At 36.1% G+C, this 23,166-nt stretch overlaps 1 protein-coding gene and 1 non-coding gene across 6 annotated transcripts in view; both read left to right on the top strand.

Annotated features, from left to right (window-relative positions):
- PALS2 (protein associated with LIN7 2, MAGUK p55 family member) overlaps nucleotides 1-23,166 on the top strand; it is a 132,206-nt gene that overhangs the window by 58,435 nt on the left and 50,605 nt on the right. For 4 of the 5 annotated variants that reach the window (XM_064575155.1, XM_064575156.1, XM_064575154.1 and 1 more), the window contains exons 3-4: nucleotides 18,327-18,479; nucleotides 22,564-22,716. In XM_064575155.1, coding sequence (XP_064431225.1) covers nucleotides 18,327-18,479; nucleotides 22,564-22,716 — 306 coding nt within the window. Of the gene's footprint in view, nucleotides 1-4,883; nucleotides 5,004-18,326; nucleotides 18,480-22,563; nucleotides 22,717-23,166 lie in introns of those variants that run through there. The other variant, XM_064575158.1, reaches the window with a different exon arrangement.
- Nucleotides 2,059-2,165, top strand: LOC123840849 (U6 spliceosomal RNA). Its single transcript, XR_006790114.1, has one exon. It is a non-coding gene; the product is annotated as a U6 spliceosomal RNA (small nuclear RNA).

Genomic DNA, 23,166 nt, shown 5'->3' with positions numbered 1-23,166 from the left:
GTCAAAACAGAGTGCACTGAGATCATTATAAAGTTTTGAAAGAAAAACGCTGCCAACCTTGAATTCCCTTTCTGGCAATAATACCTTCAAAAATGAAAGCAAAATAAAGATTTTTACTTTTAGACAAATGAAATCTGAGAAAAATAATCTCCATTTACTCTATAAGAAATGCAAAACGAAGTTTTTCTGGCAGAAAGAATGACAAAGGGAAAACTAATGGTAAATATAATACTGACTTTTTTTTTAAAAGATTTTATCTGAGAGAGAGAATGAGAGAGAGAACACGAGGTGGGGAGGATCATAAGCAGAAGCAGACTCCCTGCTAAGCAGGGAGCCCAATGTGGGACTCGATCCTGGCACTCCAGGATCATGACTTGAGCCTAAGCAGTCACTTAACCAACTGAGCTACCCAGGTGCCCTAATAATTGACTTTTAAAATGAAATAATAACAATGTCTTAGGGCATTTATAACATGTATAAAAGTGAAATATATGAAGATGATAGCCTAAAAGGAGGGAGTGACTTAATGAGTCAAACAATTGTAAGATTCTTTTGTTGTTCAGGAAGTGGTAAAAAAAAAAAAAATGGCTTACAGTGTATAAAAAGTCAGGGATGCATACTGAAATCTCTAGGGTACCACAAAAAGTAAAGTTTCAAGAATGAATAAAGTTCACCCAAGACATAAGGAAGAAAAAATAGTCTTGCATTCCCATCACAAAATAGCAAAATACGGGATAGGAAGGGAAACCATCTTTAGACATGGGATAGTAAGCAGCACAGGACCATGATCCCTGACTGAAAGGAAACAAAGTGAGCATTATGAAATTGAGGATAGTTTTCAGGCTGCAGTAAAGAAAGGAAATACAAACAGGCCAGCCGTCTTCATAGAGGTCAGGATTTGGGGAGATGGAGATGACTGGAATTTGTGTGGCAAAATATCAGGGAGAAGGAAGCTGAACACAGAAAGGTCTCTGGAGATCTGCCCTCAAATCTTTGGCTGAGCACTGACATATATATATATATATGAAGTAGGCCTCTAGAGTTCTAGAGAGGATCCTCTGGAAAGCACAGTAGGTCAAATAATTTCCAGAGATCACAAAGAATGGAGAATAGTTTGCATTCCCACTACAGAGTCAAGAGTCCTCATACTACACAGTACATTGAGCAGATTCACCCCAGCTTGTTATAGCAGACCTGTGAAATTAAAGCAGAATTAAACTAAAATTCAATAACAGTTATTTGAAAAATCCCCAAGTATCTGGAAATTAAACAACATACTTCTAAATCAGGGCAGGGAAGAAATCACAAAGAAACAGAAAAAAAAAATGTTTTGAATTGAATGAAAATGAAAATATATGTCAAAGCAATGCTTGGAGGAAAATGCCTTTATTAGAAAAGAACAATATGTAAATCAGTCATCTAAGTGTTCACCTTGAGAAAATTGAAAAAGAAAAGCAAATTAAATTCAAAACAAGCAGAAAGAAGTAAATAATAAAGATAAGACTAAACGTATAAAAGGCATTTGACAAAGTCAGTATACCTTAAAATATATCAATAAAATAATAATCCTGTAGCTAGACCCAAATTACCAGTATCAGAAATGAGAGGACATCACTACAAATCCAACAGACATTGCAAGAATGATAAATATTATGAACAACTTTATGACAATAGATATGAAAACTTAGATGAAATTGACTAATTCTTTAAAAGACACAAACTACTAAAGCCTACATAAGAGGCAACCTGAATAGCTCTGTATTTCTTTTAAACTGAATATCTGTAGTTCCACTTGATTTCTTCCAGAAAAAGAGTAAGAGAAAGAAACATTTACTATTTTATGAGGCTTAGTGTCACCCCTGATAGCAAAGCCAGCTATGGGCATTTCAAGAAAGGAAAACTGCAAAATAGTATCCCTCATGAACATAGACTTCAAGTTCTTAAGATAATACTAGCAAATCAAATCCAGCAACATACAAAAAGGATAATACTACATTATCAAGTAAGTTTTGTGTCAAAAAATGCAAGACTGCCTTAATATTTGAAAACCAATAAATGGTGCTCGCTTCGGCAGCACATAGAGTAAAACTGGAACGATACAGAGAAGATTAGCATGGCCTCTGCGCAAGGATGACATGCAAATTCATGAAGCGTTCCATATTTTTCACGTACCGAATGGAGCACTGAGTGTTACACGCAAACAATGAATCATGGAACGCTACATCAAAAACTAATGATGTAATGTATGGTGATTAACATAATAAAAAAAAAGAAAACCAATAAATGTCACCATTTTGTTGATATGATAAAAGTCATGTGATTGTGCTAATAGTCGTAGGGAAAGCATTTTACAAAATTGAACATTCATTCTTGATAAAAACTTGGTAAACTTAGAAGGAAATTGCTTCAACCTGATGGACATCTATTAAAAAACTGCAGTTAACATCATAATTCATGGTGGAAGATAAAATGCTTTCTTTCTGTGATCACTTCTGTTCAACCTTCATCATTTCCATTCACTTTTGTACCTGGGAGTACTAGCCAGTGCAAAAAGGCAAGGAAAAGTAGATAAATAAAAGGCATACAGATTGAAGAAGAAAAAATACACTATCTTTATTCAAAGATGACATTGTTTATACTGAAAATCCTAAGAATCTATCAGAAGGAAGAAAAACAAATCTAGAACTAACAGGTATGAGTGTAGCAAGGTCATAAGATACAAGATCAATCTACATAAATCAATTGTATTTTTATATACTAGTTAAAGAAATGGGGGTCAATTTAACAATATGTGCTAGACCTGTACACTGGAAACTAAAAGAAAAAAATTGCTGAAATTAAAGGCATACATACATACAGGGTTTGGAATGCTCAGTACTGTTAACATTGTCAGTTCTCCCCAAACTGATCTATAGATTCAGCAGAATCCAGTCAAAATTTCAGGCTGACATATTGATACTGAAATTTATGAAGGACCTAGAATAACCAAAACAGTTGTGAAAAAGAAGAAAATTTGATGCTCTCCACAGCCTGATTTCAAGGATTACTATTACCCTACATTAAAGAAAACACTGTAGTATTGGCTTATAGATCAGTGGCACAGAATAGAGCCCAGAAAGAGAACAATATGTGTATGGTCAACTGGTTTTTATTAATAGCACCATGGTAATTCAATGAAGAAATGATAGTCCTTTCAATAAATGTTGCTGGAACAATTTAATATTTATATGCAAAAAAAAAATGAACATCTTTTACCTCATAAACAAAAATTACCTCAAAATAGATCATAGATCTAAAAATAAGAGCTAAATTTTTAAAACTTTTAAAAGAATACATAAGAAAAACTTTGCAACTTTGGGTTAGAGAAAGACTTCTTAAATAAGACATAAAAAGCATGAAGCATAATGAAAAATTTGATTTGATTTTATCAAAATTTAAAACTTTCTGCTTTAAAAGACACCATTTAGAAAATGAAAAGGCAAGCTACAGTTTGGGGGAAAATATTTGCAAGACGTACACAGGCATACTTCATTTTATTGTGCTTCTCTTTATTGCATTGTGAAATACTATGGTTTTTTGGTGGGATTTTTTTTGTTTTTTTTTTTTAGTTGAAGATTTGTGGCAACCCTGCATTGAGCAAATCTATCACTACCATTTTTCCAGCAGCATTTGCTCACTTCATGTTTCTGTGTCACATTTTGGTAATTCTCACAATATTTCCACTTTTTCATGATAATATTTGAATTGCAATCTCATAGTAAACCTTTTAATGGGTGAGGAGTTTTTTTTTGTTTTTTTTTAAGAGAGAGAGTGTGGGTGCTCATGAGCAGATGGGGGAGGGGCAGAGGGAGAGACTCTTAAGCAGACTCCAAGCTGAGTGTGAGCCTGACACAGGGCTCAACCTCACAACCCTGAGATCATGACCTGAGTTGAAATCAAGAGTTGGGCATTTAACCAACTGAACCACCCATCACCCCAAACAAGGAGTTGTTTCTAGTGGGTGAGCAAGGACAGTGATTTCTTAAGATGGAATCTATTCTTCATGAAGATGCTATGAAGATTGTTGAAATGACAGCAGTGGATTTGGAATGTTACATAAACTTAGTTGATAATGCAATGGCAAGGTTTGAGAAGATTGACTCTAAATTTTGACAGAAGTTCTACTGTTGGGGAAAAACCATCAAACAGAATCTCCTGCTACAAGGAAATTGTTCATAAAAGGAAGAGTCCATTGATGCAGCAGACTTCATTGTCTTATTTTAAGAAATTGCCACAGCCACCCAGGCCTTCAGCAACACCACCCTGATCAGTTAACAGCCAGCAACATTGAGGTGCAACCCTCTTAGAGCAAAAAGGTTATGACTTGCCAAAAGCTCAAATGATGGTTAGCAGTTTTTAGCAATAAGGTAATTTTTAATTAAGGTATATACACTGTTTTTCAGACACAATGTTATTGCACACTTACTAGACTACCCTGTAGTGTAAACATAACTTTATATGCACTGGAAAAAACAAACAATTCATTTGACTGACTTTATTGCAATATTCCCTTTTTGCAGTGTTCACTTTATTTTGGTGGTCTGGAACTGAACCTGCAATATCTCTGAGGAGGCCTGTACCCTAAAAAGGAAGTTGTTCATTCATTGCTGGTAGCAATGCAAATAGTACAACTACTTTGGGAGACACTTTCTTACAGTTTCTTACAAAGCTAACATAGTATTACCATACAATCTAGCAACTGTACTCTTTGATAGTTACCCAAGGGAGTTGATAATTTATGTCCACACAGAAATCTACATGTGAATGTTTATAGCATATTTATTCATAATTGTCAAAACTTGAAAGCAAACCATGATGTTTTTTAATAGGAGCAAAGATAAAGTGATACATCCATACAATGGAATATTATTCAGCAATAAAAAGAAATGAGCTATCAAGCTTCACAACAATATGGAGGAACCATAAGTACATATTGCTAGATGAAAGAAACCATGCTGGAAAAGGTATACACCGTATGATTCCAACTATATTGCATTCTGGGAAAAGCAAAAGTTATAGACAGTACAAAAGAACCAGTAGTTGCCAGGGTTTGGGGGAGTACAAGGGAGGGATGAATAGATGAAGCCTGGAGCATTTTTAGGGCCATGGGACTATTCTGTATGATACTGTAAAGGTGCATAGATGACATCATGCATTTGTCAAAACCCATGGAACTGTACAACGTTTAGAGGGGATCTTAATGCAAACTATAGTCTTTAGTTGATAATAGTGTATCAAATTGGATTATTATAACAAATGTATCATATGTAAGATACATATGCAAGATGTAAATAAGAGAAACTGGGGTGAGGCAGATACATGGAAATTTTCTGTACTTTCTGCTCAATTTTTTTTTAAATTTAAAACTTTATTAAGCCCATAGTTAACATCAGTGTTCATACTTTGTGTTGTATACATGTGTCTATGGGTTTTAACAAATGTATAATGACATGTAATGTTTTTGTCCAGTATTGGCATTAGAGTAATGCTGTCCCCATAGAATGAGTTAATAAATGTTTCTTCTATCTCCTGGAAGAGATTGTAGAGAATTGGTATAATTTCTTCCTTAAATGTTTGGTAGAATATACCAGTAAGTTCCTGTGAGCCTGGTGCTTTCTGTTTGGGAAAGTTATTAATTATTGATTTAATTTCTTTAACAGATATAGTACTCCTCAGGTTATATATATCTCCTTTTGTGAGTTTTGGTGGATTGTGTATGTAAAGGAATTGGTCCATTTCATATAGGGTATCAAATTTGTGGGCATAGAATTGTTCATAGTATTCTTTTATTATTCTTTAATGTCTATAGCATCAGTAGTGATGGTCCCCCTTTCATTTCTGTTATTAGTAAATCTCCCTCTTCTCTTTTTTTTCTTTTTTTTTTATAAAGATGTATGTTTTTACCTGACAGTCTTCTCTTTTTTCTTAATCAACCTAGCAAGAAGTTTATCAATTTTAATCTTTTCAAAGAACCACCTTTTGGTTTCATTAAATTTTATTGACATCCTGGTTTCACTTTCATTGGGTTTTGCTTTAAATTCCATTATTTCTTTTCTTCTACTTACTCTAAATTTAATTTGCTCTTTTTTCTTGACTTTATAAGATGTAAGTTTAGATTATTGATTTTAGGTCTTTTTTCTTTTCTAACTTTGCATTCAGTGCTATAAATTTCCCTTTAAACACTGCTTTTGCCACATCCCACAAAATTTGGTAAGTCGCATTTTCATTTGGATCACATATTTTTAAATTTTTCTTAAGACGACTTCTTTGTCCCATGTATTCTTAGAAATGTGTTGCTTTGGGGGCACCTGGGCCCCTCAGTCAGTTTAGTGTCTGCCTTTGGTTCAGGTCCTGATCCCAGGGTTCTGGGCTCGAGCCCCACATCTGGCTCCCTGCTTATAGCAGGGATTTTTATTCTTATAAACTTTTTTTTAAATTTATTTTTATTATGTTAATCACCATACATTACATTATTAGTTTTTGATGTAGTGTACCATGATTCACTGTTTGCATATAACACCCAGTGCTCCATTCAGTACGTGCCCTCTTTAATACCCATCACCAGGCTAACCCATCCCCTCCATCCCCTCCCCTTTAGAACCCTCAGTTTGTTTCTCAGAGTCCATAGTCTCTCATGGTTCGTCTGCCCCTCCGATTTCTCCCCCTTCATTTTTCCCTTCCTACTATTTTCTTTTTCTTTTCTTTTCTTTTTAACATATAATGTATTATTTGTTTCAGAGGTACAGGTCTGTGATTCAACAGTCTTAACACAATTCACAGTGCTCACCATAGCACATACCCTCCCCAATGTCTATCACCCAGCCGTCCCATCCCTCCCACCCCCCACCACTCCAGCAACCCTCAGTTTGTTTCCTGAGATTAAGAATTCCTCATATCAGTGAGATCATATGATACATGTCTTTCTCTGATTGACTTATTTCGCTCAGCATAATACCCTCCAGTTCCATCCACGTCGTTGCAAATGGCAAGATTTCATTCCTTTTGATGGCTGCATAATATTCCATTGTATATATATACCACATCTTCTTTAACAATTCATCTGTCAATGGACATCTTGGCTCTTTCCATAGTTTGGCTATTGTGGACATTGCTGCTATAAACATTGGGATGCACATACCCCTTTGGATCCCTACATATGTATCTTTGGGGTAAATACCAGTAGTGCAATTGCTGGGTCGTATGGTAGCTCTATTTTCAACTTTTTGAGGAACCTCCATACTGTTTTCCAGAGTGGCTGCACCAGCTTGCATTCCCACCAACAGTGTAGGAGGGTTCCCCTTTCTCCGCATCCCCGCCAATATCTGTCGTTTCCTGAGTTGTTAATTTTAGCCATTCTGACTGGTGTGAGGTGGTATCTCATTGAGGTTTTGATTTGGATTTCCCTGTTGCCAAGTGATATTGAGCACTTTTTCATGTGTCTGTTGGCCATCTGGATGTCTTCTTTGGAAAAATGTCTGTTCATGTCTTCTGCCCATTTCTTGATTGGATTCTTTGTTCTTTGGGTGTTGAGTTTGATAAGTTCTTTATAGATTTTGGATACTAGCCTTTTATCCGATATGTCATTTGCAAATATCTTCTCCCATTCTGTCAGTTGTCTTTTGGTTTTGTTGACTGTTTCCTTTGCTGTGCAGTAGCTTTTTATCTTGATGAAGTCCCAATAGTTCATTTTTGCCCTTGCTTCCCTTGCCTTTGGCTATGTTTCTAGAAAGAATTTGCTGCAGCTGAGGTCGAAGAGGTTGCTGCCTGTGTTCTCCTCTAGGATTTTAATGGATTTCTGTCTCACATTTAGGTCTTTCACCCATTTTGAGTCTGTTTTTGTGTGTGGGTAAGGAAATGGTCCAGTTTCATTGTTCTGCATGTGGCTGTCCAAATTTCCCAACACCATTTGTTGAAGAGACCATCTTTTTTCCATTGGACATTCTTTCCTGCTTTGTCAAAGATTAGTTGACCACAGAATTGAGGGTCCATTTCTGGGCTCTATTCTGTTCCATTGATCTATGTGTCTGTTATTGTGCAAGTACCATACTGTTTTGATGATTACAGCTTTGTAATAGAGCTTGAAGTCCAGAATTGTGATGCCACCAGCTTTTCTTTTCAACATTCCTCTGGCTATTCGGGGTATTTTCTGGTTCCATACAAATTTTAGGATTATTTATTCCATTTCTTTGAAAAAAGTTGATGGTACTTTGATAGGGATTGCATTGAATGTGTAGATTGCTCTAGGTAGCATTGACATCTTCACAATATTTGTTCTTCCAATCCATAAGCATGGAACATTTTCCATTTCTTTGTATCTTCCTCAATTTCTTTCATGAGTATTTTATAGTTTTCTGAGTGCAGATCCTTTGCCTCTTGGGTTAGATTTATTCCTGGGTATCTTACGGTTTTGAGTGCAATGGTAAATGGGATCGACTCCTTAATTTCTATTTCTTCTGTCTTGTTATTGGTGTGTAGGAATGCCACTGATTTCTGTGCACTGATTTTATATCCTGTCACTTTACTGAATTCCTGTATGAGTTCTAGCAGATTTGGGGTGGAGTCTTTTGGGTTTTCCACATAAAGTATCATATCATCTGCAAAGAGTGAGAGTTTGACCTCTTTGCCAATTCGAATGCCTTTCATTTCTTTTTGTTGTCTCATTGCTATGGCTAAGACTTCTAGTGCTATGTTGAATAGCAGTGGTGATAGTGGACATCCCTGCCGCATTCCTGACCTTAGGGGGGAAGCTCTCAGTTTTTCCCCATTGAGAATGATACTTGCTGTGGGCTTTTCATAGATGGCTTTTATGATATTGAGGTATGTACCCTCTATCCCTACACTCTGAAGAGTTTTAAGAAAGGATGCTGTACTTTATCAAATGCTTTTTCTGCATCTATTGAGAGGATCATAGGGTTCTTGTTCTTTCTTTTATTAATGTATTGTATCACATTGATTTGTGGATGTTGAACCAACCTTGCAGTTCAGGAATAAATCCCACTTGGTCATGGTGAATAATCCTTTTAATGTACTGTTGGATCCTATTCGCTAGTATTTTGGTGAGAATTTTTGCATCCATGTTCATCAGGGATATTGGTCTGTAATTCTCCTTTTTGATGGGGTCTTTGTCTGATTTAGGGATCAAGGTAATGGTGGCCTCATAAAATGAGTTTGGAAGTTTTCCTTCCATTTCTGTTTTTTGGAACAGTTTCAGAAGAATAGGTATTAATTCTTTAAATGTTTGGTAGAATTCCCCTGGGAAGCCATCTGGCCCTGGGCTTTTGTTTGATGGGAGATTTTTGATGACTGCTTCAATTTCCTTAGTGGTTATAGGTCTGTTCAGGTTTTCTATTTCTTCCTGGTTCAGTTTTGGTAGTTGATACATCTCTAGGAATGCATCCATTTCTTCCAGTGGGGGGGTGTTAAAGTCCCCCACTATTATTGTATGGTTGTCGTAGATGTGTTTCTTTGCTTTTGTTATTAATTGGCTTACATAATTGGCTGCTCCCATGTTAGGAGCATAGATATTTATAATTAGTAGATCTTCTTGTTGCGTAGACCCTTTAAGTATGATATAGTGTCCTTCCTAACCTCTTATTACAGTCTTTGGTTTAAAATCTAATTTGTCTGATATAAGGATTGCCACCCCAGCTTTCTTTTGGTGTCCATTAGCATGGTAAATGGTTTTTCACCCCCTCACTTTAAATCTGGGGGTGTCTTTGGGTCTAAAATGAGTCTCTTGCAGACAGCATATCAATGGGTCTTGTTTTTTTATCCAATCTGATACCCTCTGTCTTTTGATTAGGGCATTTAGCCCATTTACATTCAGGGTAACTATTAAAAGATAATGAATTCAGTGCCATTCTGTTGCCTGTAAGGTGACTGTTACTGTATATTGTCTGTAATTTCTTTCTGGTCTATGTTACTTTTAGGCTCACTCTTTGCTTAGAGGACCCCTTTCAATATTTCTTGTAGGGCTGGTCTTGTGTTTGCAGATTCTTCTAGTTTTTATTTGTCCTGGAAACTTTTTATCTTTCTATTTTCAATGACAGCCTAGCTGGATGTAGTATTCTTAGCTGCATATTTTTTTCGTTTAGTGCTCTGAATATATCATGCCAGTCCTTTCTGGCCTGCCAGGTCTCTGTGGATAGGTCTCTTGCCAGTTTAATGTTTTTGCCATTGTAGGTTACAGATCTCTTGTCCCGAGCTTCTTTCAGGATTTTCTCTTTGTCTCTGAGACTTGTAAGTTTTACTATTAGATGTCGGGGTGTTGACCTGTTTTTATTGATTTTTGAGGGGGGTTCTGGTTCTCTGTGCCTCCTGGATTTTGATGCCTGTTCCTTCCCCAAATTAGGGAAGTTCTCTGCTATAATTTGCTCCAATATACCTTTTGCCCCCCCTTTCTTCTTCTGGGATCCCAATTATTCTAATATTGTTTCATCTTATGGTATCACACTTATCTCTCGAATTCTGCCCTCGTGATCCAGTAGTTGTTTATCTCTGTTTTTCAGCTTCTTTATTCTCCATCATTTGGTCTTCTGTATCACTGATTCTCGCTTTTGCCTCATTTATCCTAGCTGTTAGAGCCTCCATTTTTTATTGCACCTCATTAATAGCCGTTTTGATTCCAACTTGGTTAGATTTTAGTTCTTTTATTTCTCTAGAAAGAGTTTCTCTAGTATCTTCCATGCTTTTTCCAAGCCCAGCTAGTACTTTTATAATCGTCACTCTGAACTCTAGTTCCGACATCTTACTAATGTCCATATTGATTAGGTCCCTGGCAGTTGGTACTGCCTCTTGTTCTTTTTTTTTGAGGTTAGTTTTTCCGTCTTGTCATTTTGTCCAGAGGAGAATAAATGAATGAGAGAACAAATTATGCTAACAGGGTAGTAATGATCCCAGAAAAATATACACTAAACAAATCAGAAGAGACCTGAAACCGGGGGAAAAGAAAGGGAAAGAAAAAAAGAAAAAAAAAAAAAAAAACGAGAAAAAGAAAAAAATATATCAAATATAATGAGGCTGGTGAATAGATCAGTGCCACACACTAGATTTTGGGCATATTTTGGTCTGTTAGAAGAAACTGCCTCCCAAAATTTTAAAGAAGGAAAAACTTATATATGTACAAAAATATGAAGGGATGGAATATGATTGTAAAGATGAAAATCATAAAAGATTTTATAAAAGGAATTGATAAGAAGTTGGTTGAGAAAAGAAGAGAAATTAAAAAAAAAAAAAAAAGAATGTGATCAGGCAGGAGACTAGAACAAAGCCATACAGTAGAGATTTAGGGTATATTTTGGTCTGTTAGAAGAAACTGTGTCCCAAAATTTTAAAGAGAGAACAACTTATATATATACCAAAAATAAGGTTAACTACAATGAAGGGTTAGAATATGATGCTAAAAATGAAAAATAAAAAAGATTTTTTTTTAAAATAAGTCTTTTTTTTTTTAAGATTTTATTTGACAGAGAGAGAGACAGCTAGAGAGGGAACACAAGCAGGGGGAGTGGGAGAGGAAGAGGCAGGCTTCCTGCCGAGCAGGGAGCCCAATGTGGGGCTCGATCCCAGGACCCTGGGATCATGACCTGAGCCAAAGGCAGACGCTTTATGACTGAGCCACCCAGGTGCCCCCAAAAAAGGAAAAGATTTTTAAAAAAGGGATTGATAAGATGTTGGTTGAAAAAGGGAAAAAGAAAAATTCAAAAAAATAGAAAAAGGAAAAAAAATAAAAAAAAATAACTTTGAAAGACTAAAGAATCATGGGGAAAAAAAACATGAATTCTATGTGCCGTATTCCCCTAGTGCTGCAGTTCTGCCATTCTAATTGATTGGTAAACTTGGTCTTGGCTGGCTGTTCTTGCTGATCTTCTGGGGGAGGGACCTGTTGCTGTTGATTCTCAAATGTCTTTGCCAGAGGCAGAATTGCCCCACCCTTGCCAGGGTCTGGGCTAAATAATTTGCTTTGGTTTGCTCTCGGTAGCTTTTGTTCCCTGCAAGTTTTCCATCAGCTTTGGAGGACGAGAGTGAAAATGGCGGCCTCCCAATCTCCGCCGAGGAGGAGCCAAGAACTCGGGGCCCCACTTCTCAGTGAGCCCCCAGAGAAAAGCAATCACTCCTGTCTTCTCGGTCTCCAGCCGCACTCCATGCTCACCCAGCCTGTGACCTAGTGTTTCTATCTCTCGCACACAAGCCTATGTGGAGTCTCCAAACCCAGCAGATTCCTATGGTGAGCTCCCGCGCCGCTCCTCCTGGGGGAGGAAGGGGAGTCTCCCCGGATCTGCCACTTGTTGGGTCCCTGCTGGAGGAGCAGTGGCCCAACTGTGCTGCCAATTAGGGTTTATGGCAACCCCGAGCTGAGAGCCCGCTCCTCGGCTCCGTCTCTGCAGCCAGCTTCCCCACTCCGATACCTGGGAGCTCTGCTGCACTCAGGCACTCCTGGTCTTCCTATGACCCTGGGGGTCCTGAGATCACACTGTCCCAGCGAGGGTTCCACCCCCCACCCCCACTTAGCCACTGGAGCGACGTCCCTCAGCGGAGCCGACTTCTAAAAGTTACGATTTTGTGCTCTGCTGCTCTATCACTTGCTGGTAGCAGCTGATGGAGGTCCCCTCCCCCACGGTCTTTTTTCCCCGAATATTGCCTCGGATTCACTTCTCCACACGTCCTACCTTCCAGAAAGTGGTCACTTTTCTGTTGAGAGTTGCTGCTCTTCTTTTCTTCGATCTCCTGTTGAGTTCGTAGGTGTTCAGAATGATTTGATCCCTATCTACCTGAATTCCTGGGACCAGATGAGCTTTAGGTCTCCTACTCCTCTGCCATCTTGCTCCTCCTGTCTCTTACAAACTTTTTAAAATCTTTTATGGCCCATAGTGTGGTCTGTCTTGGTAAATGTTCCATGTGAGCTTCAGATGAACGTGTATTTTGCTCACTAGTCTGTTTCCACTAGAAAAAAAATGTGTGAGAGTGTCTTTTACTATATTCTCTCCAACGTGGTATGTTATCAGAAATTTTATCCTTGCCAATCTAATTAAAAAAAAAAGAATATTGTACCATAATTTTAGTTTGTACTTATCATCATGAAGGTGGTTGTGTATCTTTTCATATGTTCAAGAGGTATTTGAATTTCCTTTTCTGTGTATTTCTTGTTCATATTATTTGCCTATTTCTCTTTATGTGTTGATCTTTTTCTTACTGGTTTATAGAAATCCTTTATGTAGGGGTGCCTCGGTGGCTCCGTCGGTTAAGCATCTGACTTTGGCTCAGGTCATGATCTCAGGATCCTGGGGTCGAGCCCCACATCAGGCTCCCCACTTACCAGGGAGTGTGCTTGTCCCTCTTCCCTCCTCCTGCTAGTGCTTGCGTGCTCTCTCTCGCTCTTTCTCCCACTCTAATAAGTAAAAGAAGTCCTTTATGTATAAGAAAATTATGGCGCCTGGGTGGCTCAGTTGGTTAAGCGACTGCCTTCGGCTCAGGTCATGATCCCGGAGTCCCTGGATCGAGTCCCGCATCGGGCTCCCTGCTCGGCGGGGAGCCTGCTTCTCCCTCTGACCCTGCCCCCTCTCATGTGCTCTCTCTCTCATTCTCTCTGTCTCAAATAAATAAATAAAATCTTTAAAAAAAAAAAAAAAGAAAATTAGCCTTTTGTCTTTCAATATGACTTGTAACTATTTAAACCCTAGTTTGTCATTTGTATTTTGACTTTGCTGATTTTTGACAAGAAGAAATTTAAAATTTTAAATGTAGTTAATTTTATTGGGCATTTTTTGTTTAATTTATAGCTTCCAGATTTTGCAACATAAGTTAGAAAGGTCTTTCCCACTCAGAGATTATAAAAAGTATTCTTTTATATTTTCTCTGAATATTGTTATAGCCAGGCTTAAAAAAAAAAAAAAAAAAGGTCTTTCTCATTTTAAAAAGTATAACAGATTCCCATTTCTAGTTTTTTTTTGGCATCTGCGTGGTTCTCTTTTTCTACAGATAACTCTAAGAGTGGATTGGCAATGTTATTTAGAAGCTCCCTGAGTACTTCGATATATAATTTATCTAATCTAAGAATTTGAACTCCTTTTGTTAACTAGATTTCTGACAAGTTCTTTACTCATTAGAGAATTCTAATTTATTTATACTTATTTCATCCATTTTTTTTTTGTTCAGAACAAAGCTCATTCTCTTTGATACAATGTATGCAGAAGCAAAATAGAAATTGACTTTTCTATTACCTATCTCATTTCTATTTTCTGCTCAAATTCTTATTTATTTTTGACTGTGGGCTTCTCTTGATCTTTCTCTTCCTAAAGTCTCTAGAATAGAAGGGGATGATTCTGTCCACAGTAAAACTTATTTCCTGTTTACTTAGCTTTTTCAAGAAACATTTAATGAGAAACTACCACATACTTAGCCATATTCAAAGATGGAAACAAAATTTATGATATTTTGGTCCTTTTAAGGAGGAAAGGCAGGGTTATTACACATAATGATAATAGTATTAGATATAATAAAATAATAGTATTTGTCACTTTAGTTATAGCCCACAACTTGTTAAACTTTTTTTTTTTTTTTATGCTTGCAAGCATGGTTGGACTATGCCTAGAAGAAATACCTAGAAGTCCTGAAAGAACTTTTTCTTCTCTGCAGTTCATTTTTCTAAGGTGCAGTGGTAAATAGGATTCTCAGAAGTGGACATACAAGAAGGCTAGGCCATATTTGTATCAGCTCCAAGTGTTCTACGAAGCCAGTCATGGCATATTCTTTCAACCACTTGTGGCAGGTAGAATATGTTTTTATTAAGTTATGCTAGCTTTCTAATAGTATCTTTTCTTAAAGGAAATAAGACCCATTTATTCAAATAGCTTATTAGTCATCTGTCCTTCTGGTCAATTTTCAGTATTTCCTTTGACCTTTTTTTTTTGGTCTTACCAGTTAAATTCAATTTGGCACTTGCCTCTTTTTTTTTTTTTTAAAGATTTTATTTATTGAGAGAGAGAATGAGAAAGAGAGAGCATGAGGTGGGGAGGGTCAGAGGGAGAGGCAGGGAGCCCGATGTGGGACTCGATCCTGGGACTCCAGGATCATGACCTGAGCCGAAGGCAGTTGCTTAACAAACTGAGCCACCCGGGTGCCCCATGACACTTGCCTCTTAAGAGCTACTAAATAAATTCTGACTTTAAAGTGAATAGAGGTCCCAACTTCTTTCACAGTATCTTAGAGCTTAAAAATCTACATACTAACAAATATGGACCTGCTTTTGCTTTCTTGGGAAAAGTAAAGTTGATCTTAACAGAACCCAACTATATTTTAGAAATTGGCTTTCTCTGTTAATATAATTATAGCTGCAGTTTCACTAAAAAGCCTCTTTTTTTTTTTTTCTGAGAATTTCTTGTTGTATAGTGAGATTCTTTCCTACTATAGCACCAATCTATGTAGTTGATGTGAAAAAACCTTTGGGTATGTTTGTTTTTATAACATAATTTTGCCCTCCTACTTGACTTCCTCTTTCTGTTGGGTCTTTCCACATTCCCATGTGTCCTCACCCAGTTTGGGAGCAATAAGGTAGATGAACATAGAAACAAAGGGAGCTATATTAGAGTTCTCAAGTCAGTGATCATTTCTTTCTCTTTGCTTGTCCCAGTGTCTTGAATTGAATTGATATATTACATGACCATAGGATATTATAGAAAATATATTGACCTAGTACCTGAAAATTGTAAGGCAGTCATTATCTTTTTCCTGGAAAAACAGGTGGTATTTATAGCTCTTACTTGGAGCAGAGGGGGTGCAGGTTGAAGGGATGGGTGATATTCTGAACCACAGGAGTATGAAAATAACTGTGGATAGATGCAGTAGAACAGAATTAATAATACATCTGGACTAGAAGAGCATGCTAACAAGCAACAAATCAACCAGTAGTCAATGAGAGCATATCTCACAGTTAAATGAGTTAGAATAATGCATCATATAATAGATGGAATAATTAACCACAGTATGATATTTCAGTGGCTGTCTGTATAGTGATGAAGTCACATAAGCTTTAGTAGGTAAGCATTCAAGCCTTGGTATTAGACTACCTGACTCTGCCACTTATCAGTGTGGATTCAAGCAAATCACTTTATCTTATTTTGCATCAGCATCTATGTCTGTAAGGTGAAGATAACAATACACCTACCTTTGCTTAATACATACACACACCCACTCGCACTGAGAATATAGCTCCAGACACATACACAAAAAGCCCTCAATAAATGTTGTTTCTTTACTTCCTTTCTTTCCTTAAACTTTCTTAACTACCATGAGAGTAATAGAGTATTGCAAGCTTAACAGTGCTAAATTAAATATTTGTTAACAGCAAATATTTGTATTAAAGCAATAAGCAATTCTAGCTTGTTTTTGTAAGAGTTAATAGCTAGTTTTGTCCATTGTTTTAGGTTTTTCCCAATGGTGATAATCATTCTATGATATAAGTTGAGTGTCCTTATCATCTTACCCTTATTAGGCTTATATTAAACTTTCAGAAAGTTACAGATTTACCCATTTCATTCTTTTTAAAAGGAAACATTTTTACTTAGAAGAACATTAAGTAACAAATAAAAAACATTACAAGTCAAAAGACCAAAGAAAGGAAAAACTTTTCTGTTTTAGTACCTTTAACACCACTCTTTTTCCTGTTTTTTGAACAAAGGTTTTCACAAATGATGTCTGCTTCCCTCTTTGCAGAGAATGGTATATAAACGGAATCTTGGCTAAATGTAGAAAGATAGTGTAGTTTCTTTTTTTTTTTTTTTTAATGTTATGTTAATCACCATACATTACCTCATTAGTTTTTGATATAGTGTTCCATGATTCATTCTTTGCATAGAACACCCAGTGCTCCATGTAGAACGTGCCTTTTTTAATACCCATCACCACCCTCCCCTCTAGAACCCTTAGTTTATTTCCCAGCGTCCATAGTCTCTTATGGTTCATCTCCCTACCCATTTCATTCTTTGTAGCATTCTCTAATCTTAATTTTTTTCTTATCTAATTTTTTTTCTTACCTAATGTAATAGAAACTCCTTCCTCTAAATACATTTAGTCTTTTGACATTTTTCTTTGTTTAATAACAGTTATAATTTCTTCTGTCATTTCATATGACTTAAAAGTTTTTTCTTAGGTGTTTCTTAAAAATGTTGCTTAATATATAGCCCCCTCTTCCACTTAAACACTTATTTAATTCTTGTGAGTCACCTAGAAAAAATACATTTAAATGTAAAAAATCGCATTTTAAAAATCAGACTGTTCGTCTTTGAAGGATCCACTCTATGGTAGACATAACAGCTAGAGTATTATAGGTACAGATAAAGTTTAATTGATACTATTACTACTTGAAACTTGGGTTTTTCCTGAGCACTTACAGAAATGGATCTTAAAATATTAAATACAAGATTTGTCATCTTACATGGTTTCATTTATACATTAAGTCTTAACAGTTATGCTTTGCCTGCCTTCAAAATCAGACAGCAACCATTCATCAGAAAAACAAAGAGCACTTAAAAGAGGGAGACTGCTTAGTGTTCATTCTCAGTTTGAATTTAAAATTCTGTTTTACTCCCACTATTAAAGGCTAATTAGGGCTACTTGTTTCCTGTGACAGTGTGATTCATGGTCCATTTTCCGTTGAAAAGATGGTGAGATTAAAAAAAAAAAAAGTGGCTTAAGATAAAGAGACACGAGGAGATCACTCCCCCTAGTGAAATCAAACAGTCCTTCAAGGTCCAGTTCAAGAGCTGACTTCCCTGAATTGACTTATTTTGCTGATTTTCAAAATTGGAAAAATGGTAGCTTTAGGATTTGGTGCTCCCCAAATGATTTTTATTATTTTTTAATGACAGTCCATATAATGATTACATTCCTATTTTTAAATTTTTATTATGCATAATCATTTATTTTCATGAAGCATAAGCAGTATCATCTAGAGTTTGAGCCTAGACCAGAAAGTCATTAGGAAATTCTATTGGGTAGGAAATGTGTTTTTTCAGTTGTCATCTGACCTATTTAGTTTCTTTATGGTTTAGTTATTAAAACAAGTTTTCCATGACTTTTAGAATAGGAATAGAAGCCAAGATTTATTATATTGCTTGATAACATTTACTATAAAATCTATATATTGCCTCTGATTGGAATATTAAATTTGGTTTCAATGTATCAAACTTTCAAGTAGTATCTTTTCAAGTGTTCTTTATGAAAAGAAGAAAACCATGGTCTGGAGCAAAACAATATGTGTTATGACTTTAATTATACTGTTAACTTTTCAGGCTCACGAGAGGCTGGAAGATTCAAAACTAGAAGCTGTCAGTGATAATAACTTAGAATTAGTCAATGAAATTCTTGAAGATATCACTCCCTTAATAAATGTGGATGAAAACGTGGCAGAACTGGTTGGTATACTCAAAGAGCCTCACTTCCAGGTAAATTTTACCTGTTACTTTTCTTCCCAAGTCCCCTATATTCCCAAAGTATTCTCTTTTCGTAGTTTCAGTTTAAGGTGATTTATTTAAGGTTATTTAGAGCCACATTTTGTAAATATGTAAATTCCAACTTAGGTATTTTAATGTCCTGAAATACCGAGGATGTCAAAACAGACACACACAACTAATACACACTACATAAATGTATAGCAGAAATACATTGCAACGGGTTTTCCATTGTGTAATTAAAACCAGCCTTGATTCATCACCAGACCACATGCCAGAGACATTTTTCTTACTGTGATAATAGGTTTTCCTTCCTCACTACCACTGTTTCACAGCCCTCCCTATTAAAGCTATTTCAGTATTGCTTCTGAGACCGAGATGCAATCAGTGACCTTGGAACAAAAGAGAACTGTGTAAGGATAGAAACTAATCCATAACATTTCCTCCATAGGTGCAAAAAAATAAGTGCAATTTAAGCTTTGGTCTGTAGCAGTGAAAACTAAATCTGTTTAACAAAAACGTCAGTTTCAGAAGAGAAAGTGGAGGGGAGTGGGGAGAGATTTCTTCTCAACCTGTAATTTAGTGTGGCATTGGGACAGTATTAGAAAAACAGACCAATGGAAGAGAATAAAAAACCCCAGAAATACATACACATGTATATGGCAATTTGATTTATGATAGAGATACTACATTTTAGGGGAGAAAAAATGGACTGTTCCATAAGTGGTTCTGGGCTAAAAGAATAAAATGTTTTTCACTATAAATCTTAGCATTGCAAATCAAATGGCAACACCTCTTTGGTTTTTCTCAAGGAGTTTCTGTGACTCTTCAGCAATGTGGCTGCAAAATACAAAGGTTTATAGTGAGTTGGTTGCTCCGTGAATCAGTATCTTAAAGTACAAAAATGTGGACACATATCAGAGACATACATGCTCGTGCCAGTTGATGAAGGCCTTACAAGGCACAGTAAGCCATTTGGACTTTATCCTGAGGACAGTGGGAAACCATGAGAGGAGAGAGTGGGAAGTATTACACAAGGAGAGGGCAGATTGTGGAGCAAGATGGTTAAGCACTAAGGCAAGAAACCATGACGGCAGTGTCAAGAGTAGAAAATACGAGGATTTTCAGGTTTTAAGCAGTAAAATCAACAAGACTTGGTGATTGGTTACATGTGATAGTTGCAGAAGAGAGATGTGGGAAGTTGGTAAGGATAGGATTTCTAACAAATAATTGATGGCACTCACTAAGATAAGGAACACTCTAGAAGAAACTGACATGTTAATGTTAAGGTAACCAGCCATGTTAAGTTTGTGATACCTTAGAAGCATCTGGTAGAGCTTTCAGGCATGCTATATATCTTTAATAAATATATGAAATTTAATAAGTATATAAATTTATATAAAGTTTAATATAATTAGAAAATATTGGCAAGCAAAAATTTAAAAATTAAGACATTGCATTCTTACTACCCAGATCTTACTATACTATCCTAGTACATATTCCTCCATACTTTTTCTATGCAAAATGTACATATTTTTCTCTTTACTGATTGAGATCCTTTTTACAAGCTATTTTGTAACTTACCCTTTTTTTTTCAGTCGTTGATTTCCACTTTTCCATTTCAGTGGATCTCCATCTCATGTAATACACACATTATATCCAAACATCTCCATTTGACACCAAAATATTCTTTACAGCTGGTTTGTACTTATGGGTTTCCAACCTAGATTCATGTGTGGCATTTGGATGGACCATCCTTTCTCCCTTGATTATGATGTTGACCTATTAAGAGACCAGACCATTGTCCTGAAGAATGTCCCACTCCCTGGATGAATCTGGTTGTCTCTTCGCTGTGTTGTTTAGTTATCCCTTCTATTTCCTGTAAACAGAAGTTCTATCTAAAAGGTTGATGATTCAGGTTAATTATTTGGAACTAGAATGCATCATTAGTGATGTAATGCAACATGAATTAAGCTATATCAGAAGATGTGTGACACCTGGTTAGCCCACCAGTACGGTTGCTGAGATTGGTCCCTTGATTAAAGGCATAAACAGTCTAATCCTTCCTTTGAAATACTTTTCACTAGGACATAATCTAGTGTGTTATTATTCTAGGAACAGTATTTTCCTGTTCAACCATTTATCTACTTACGAACACAAATTAATCCTTGCCTGAATCAGTATTTTCATTAGAGGCTTCAGAATGACATTTTTCAGATTCTGTCATTCGACATTGTGTAGCTGCTGTTCTTATAAAGTAGAGCTTTTCCTCATCAACTGAACTATTTAGTTAACCCATCATCATGCCTTTCATACTGAAAAATCAGGGAAATGCCTGATCCTTCCCTTTACCAGTTTATAAAGTAAAGAATTATTTAAAATAGCAGTCTTGAATGGCAACAGATGAAGTTTTCAGTCCTTCTGTTTTTTAAATAGCATTGTACAGTTACAGATTTTTCATTATTCAGTATGTTTCAATCCTCTACCATCTTTACTCTTTGATTTTCAAATTATCATGACTGGCTAGTTGTGGACAGATTTTTAGTCTATGAATCTGAAGTTCATGAGAATTCTGGAAGTTAACAGTGTTTAAGTAGTGGTTCAAGTCACAGGAGTAGATAATGCTGGCTAAGAAGGCATAGGGTGAAAACTAAGCAGCCCAGGTTAGAGATTTAAGCAACTTCTAGCATTATAGAAATAATCCTTACATGTGGACTTGTGATATTTTTTTCTTTTTGAAATTTTCTTTAGTCTCTTACAACATATTTTCATGAAATGACCAGAAATTACCAATTTAATTCATATCCTGATTGCTTCTATTCTAATTTGTTGACGTTTTCTCTGTTCTTTCTATTTTGATTTGTTTTTGAGCTCCATCCACTCAAAAATTTTTTTAACTCAGCTTTATTGTTGAGTATACACAATTATAATGTAAATGAAAAACTAAAATAAATATATTTTAAAAAATTGTAAGAAGTTCCTAGAAAGCTAGATCAAAGTCATCCATGATGATAGCACACACATAGTAAATGTAGGAGGTAAAATTATATTCACGACCTTTACTGGCTCATTAGGTGTTTTTTTTTCCCCCCCCCTTAAAATATATGTTTTATAGACTAAAGTCTTTATAAATAATATAAAATCTCTCATCACTGATATAAGGTGCTGTAAATATTTATCCATTTTCTATTAGATGTCTTTTTAGCAGACATTTTATATGTGTAAGAAATATATAGTATTACTAACATAACAATCTTAGAGTAAAAATTAGGGTCTGTACCATTTGAATTTTTTTTTTTTTAAGATTTATTTGGAAGAGAGAGAGAGGGAGAGAGAGAGCACAAGCAGGGGGAACGGCAGGCAGAGGGAGAGGGAGAAGCAGGCTCCCCCCTGAGCGGGGCTCAATCCCAGGACCCTGAAATCATGACCTGAGCAGAAGGCAGATGCTTAACCAACTGAGTCACCCAGGTGCCCCTTTACCATTTGAATTTGTCTGATACCTAATAAATCGGGATTGATGATAAATATGGAATGATGATAATGTTGATGACAGTGGCAGCAGTGAATTCCAGTGCCTTCAGTGTACCACACTTGGAAATCTAGGTTCAGTTTCCACTGACCATGTCACTTTTTTAAAAAAGTCATAAAACTCGGGGCACCTGGGTGGCTCAGTCGTTAAGCGTCTGCCTTCGGCTCAGGTCATGATCCCAGGGTCCTGGGATCGAGCCCCGCATCGGGCTCTCTGCTTGGCAGGAAGCCTGTTTCTCCCTCTCCCACTCCCCCTGCTTGTGTTCCTTCTCTCGTTATCTCTCTCTGTCAAATAAATAAATAAAATCTTAAAAAAAAAAAAAGTCATAAAACTCTATCAGTCTCTTCAAATCTTTTAAAACAAGGAATACAATATTGTTTATGTTAATGTACTATATATTTATATTTCTTTAAAAAATTCTGTTGCATTTAGAATTTAATAATGTGTGCCTTGGAAGGTTTTAGTACTCCACTGGGATAATGAACTGTTATTTTTAATAACTTATTCCATCAGTAATTAATAACCGCAGGCTATTTTGAATCCTTATAGTCACTCTTGGAGGCCCATGATATTGTGGCATCAAAATGTTATGATTCACCTCCATCAAGCCCAGAAATGAATAATTCTTCTATCAATAATCAGTTATTACCAGTAGATGCCATTCGTATTCTTGGTATTCACAAAAGAGCTGGGGAGCCATTGGTGAGTAGATAAATAGTGCCATTTAAAATCTGAAATCTGACATATTTGTGGCTCAGTCATATCTTTTTTTCTTTTTCATAATTTGTATTATTATAAAAAACTTCAATTCATGTTTATTTGTTTTATCAGTGTTTTTTTGGCTTGTATATAAATACACAACTGATGCTCTCTTAACTTAATATAGCATACAAAATTAAGCCAAAATAAAATGTTAAGCTGAAATAGAGGCCAGAAGCAGTTTGCTAATGGGCAGGAAAAATTACAGAAGATAACTACTCCGCTTCTTCCTATACCCTTTGAAGAAATAAGCTCAAGTTGCTTGCTAATGATAGTATCAAAACAAAAGAAAGTTATTAAGAATTGAAGCATGGTAGGACTCTGTAAGTAGTGAAGTTTTCTGTTCCCTGCTAAAATTATTATTTCTGGGTCCTGACTGTAAGAAAAAAAGAA

This window comes from Mirounga angustirostris, unplaced genomic scaffold (assembly GCF_029215605.1).
Source record: "Mirounga angustirostris isolate CCGP_5_RB_7025 unplaced genomic scaffold, mMirAng1.0.hap1 SCAF_12, whole genome shotgun sequence".
Lineage (NCBI taxonomy): Eukaryota > Metazoa > Chordata > Mammalia > Carnivora > Phocidae > Mirounga > Mirounga angustirostris.
The sequence above is the reverse complement of the archived record's forward strand: the minus strand, read 5'-3'. Positions and strand labels throughout refer to the sequence as shown.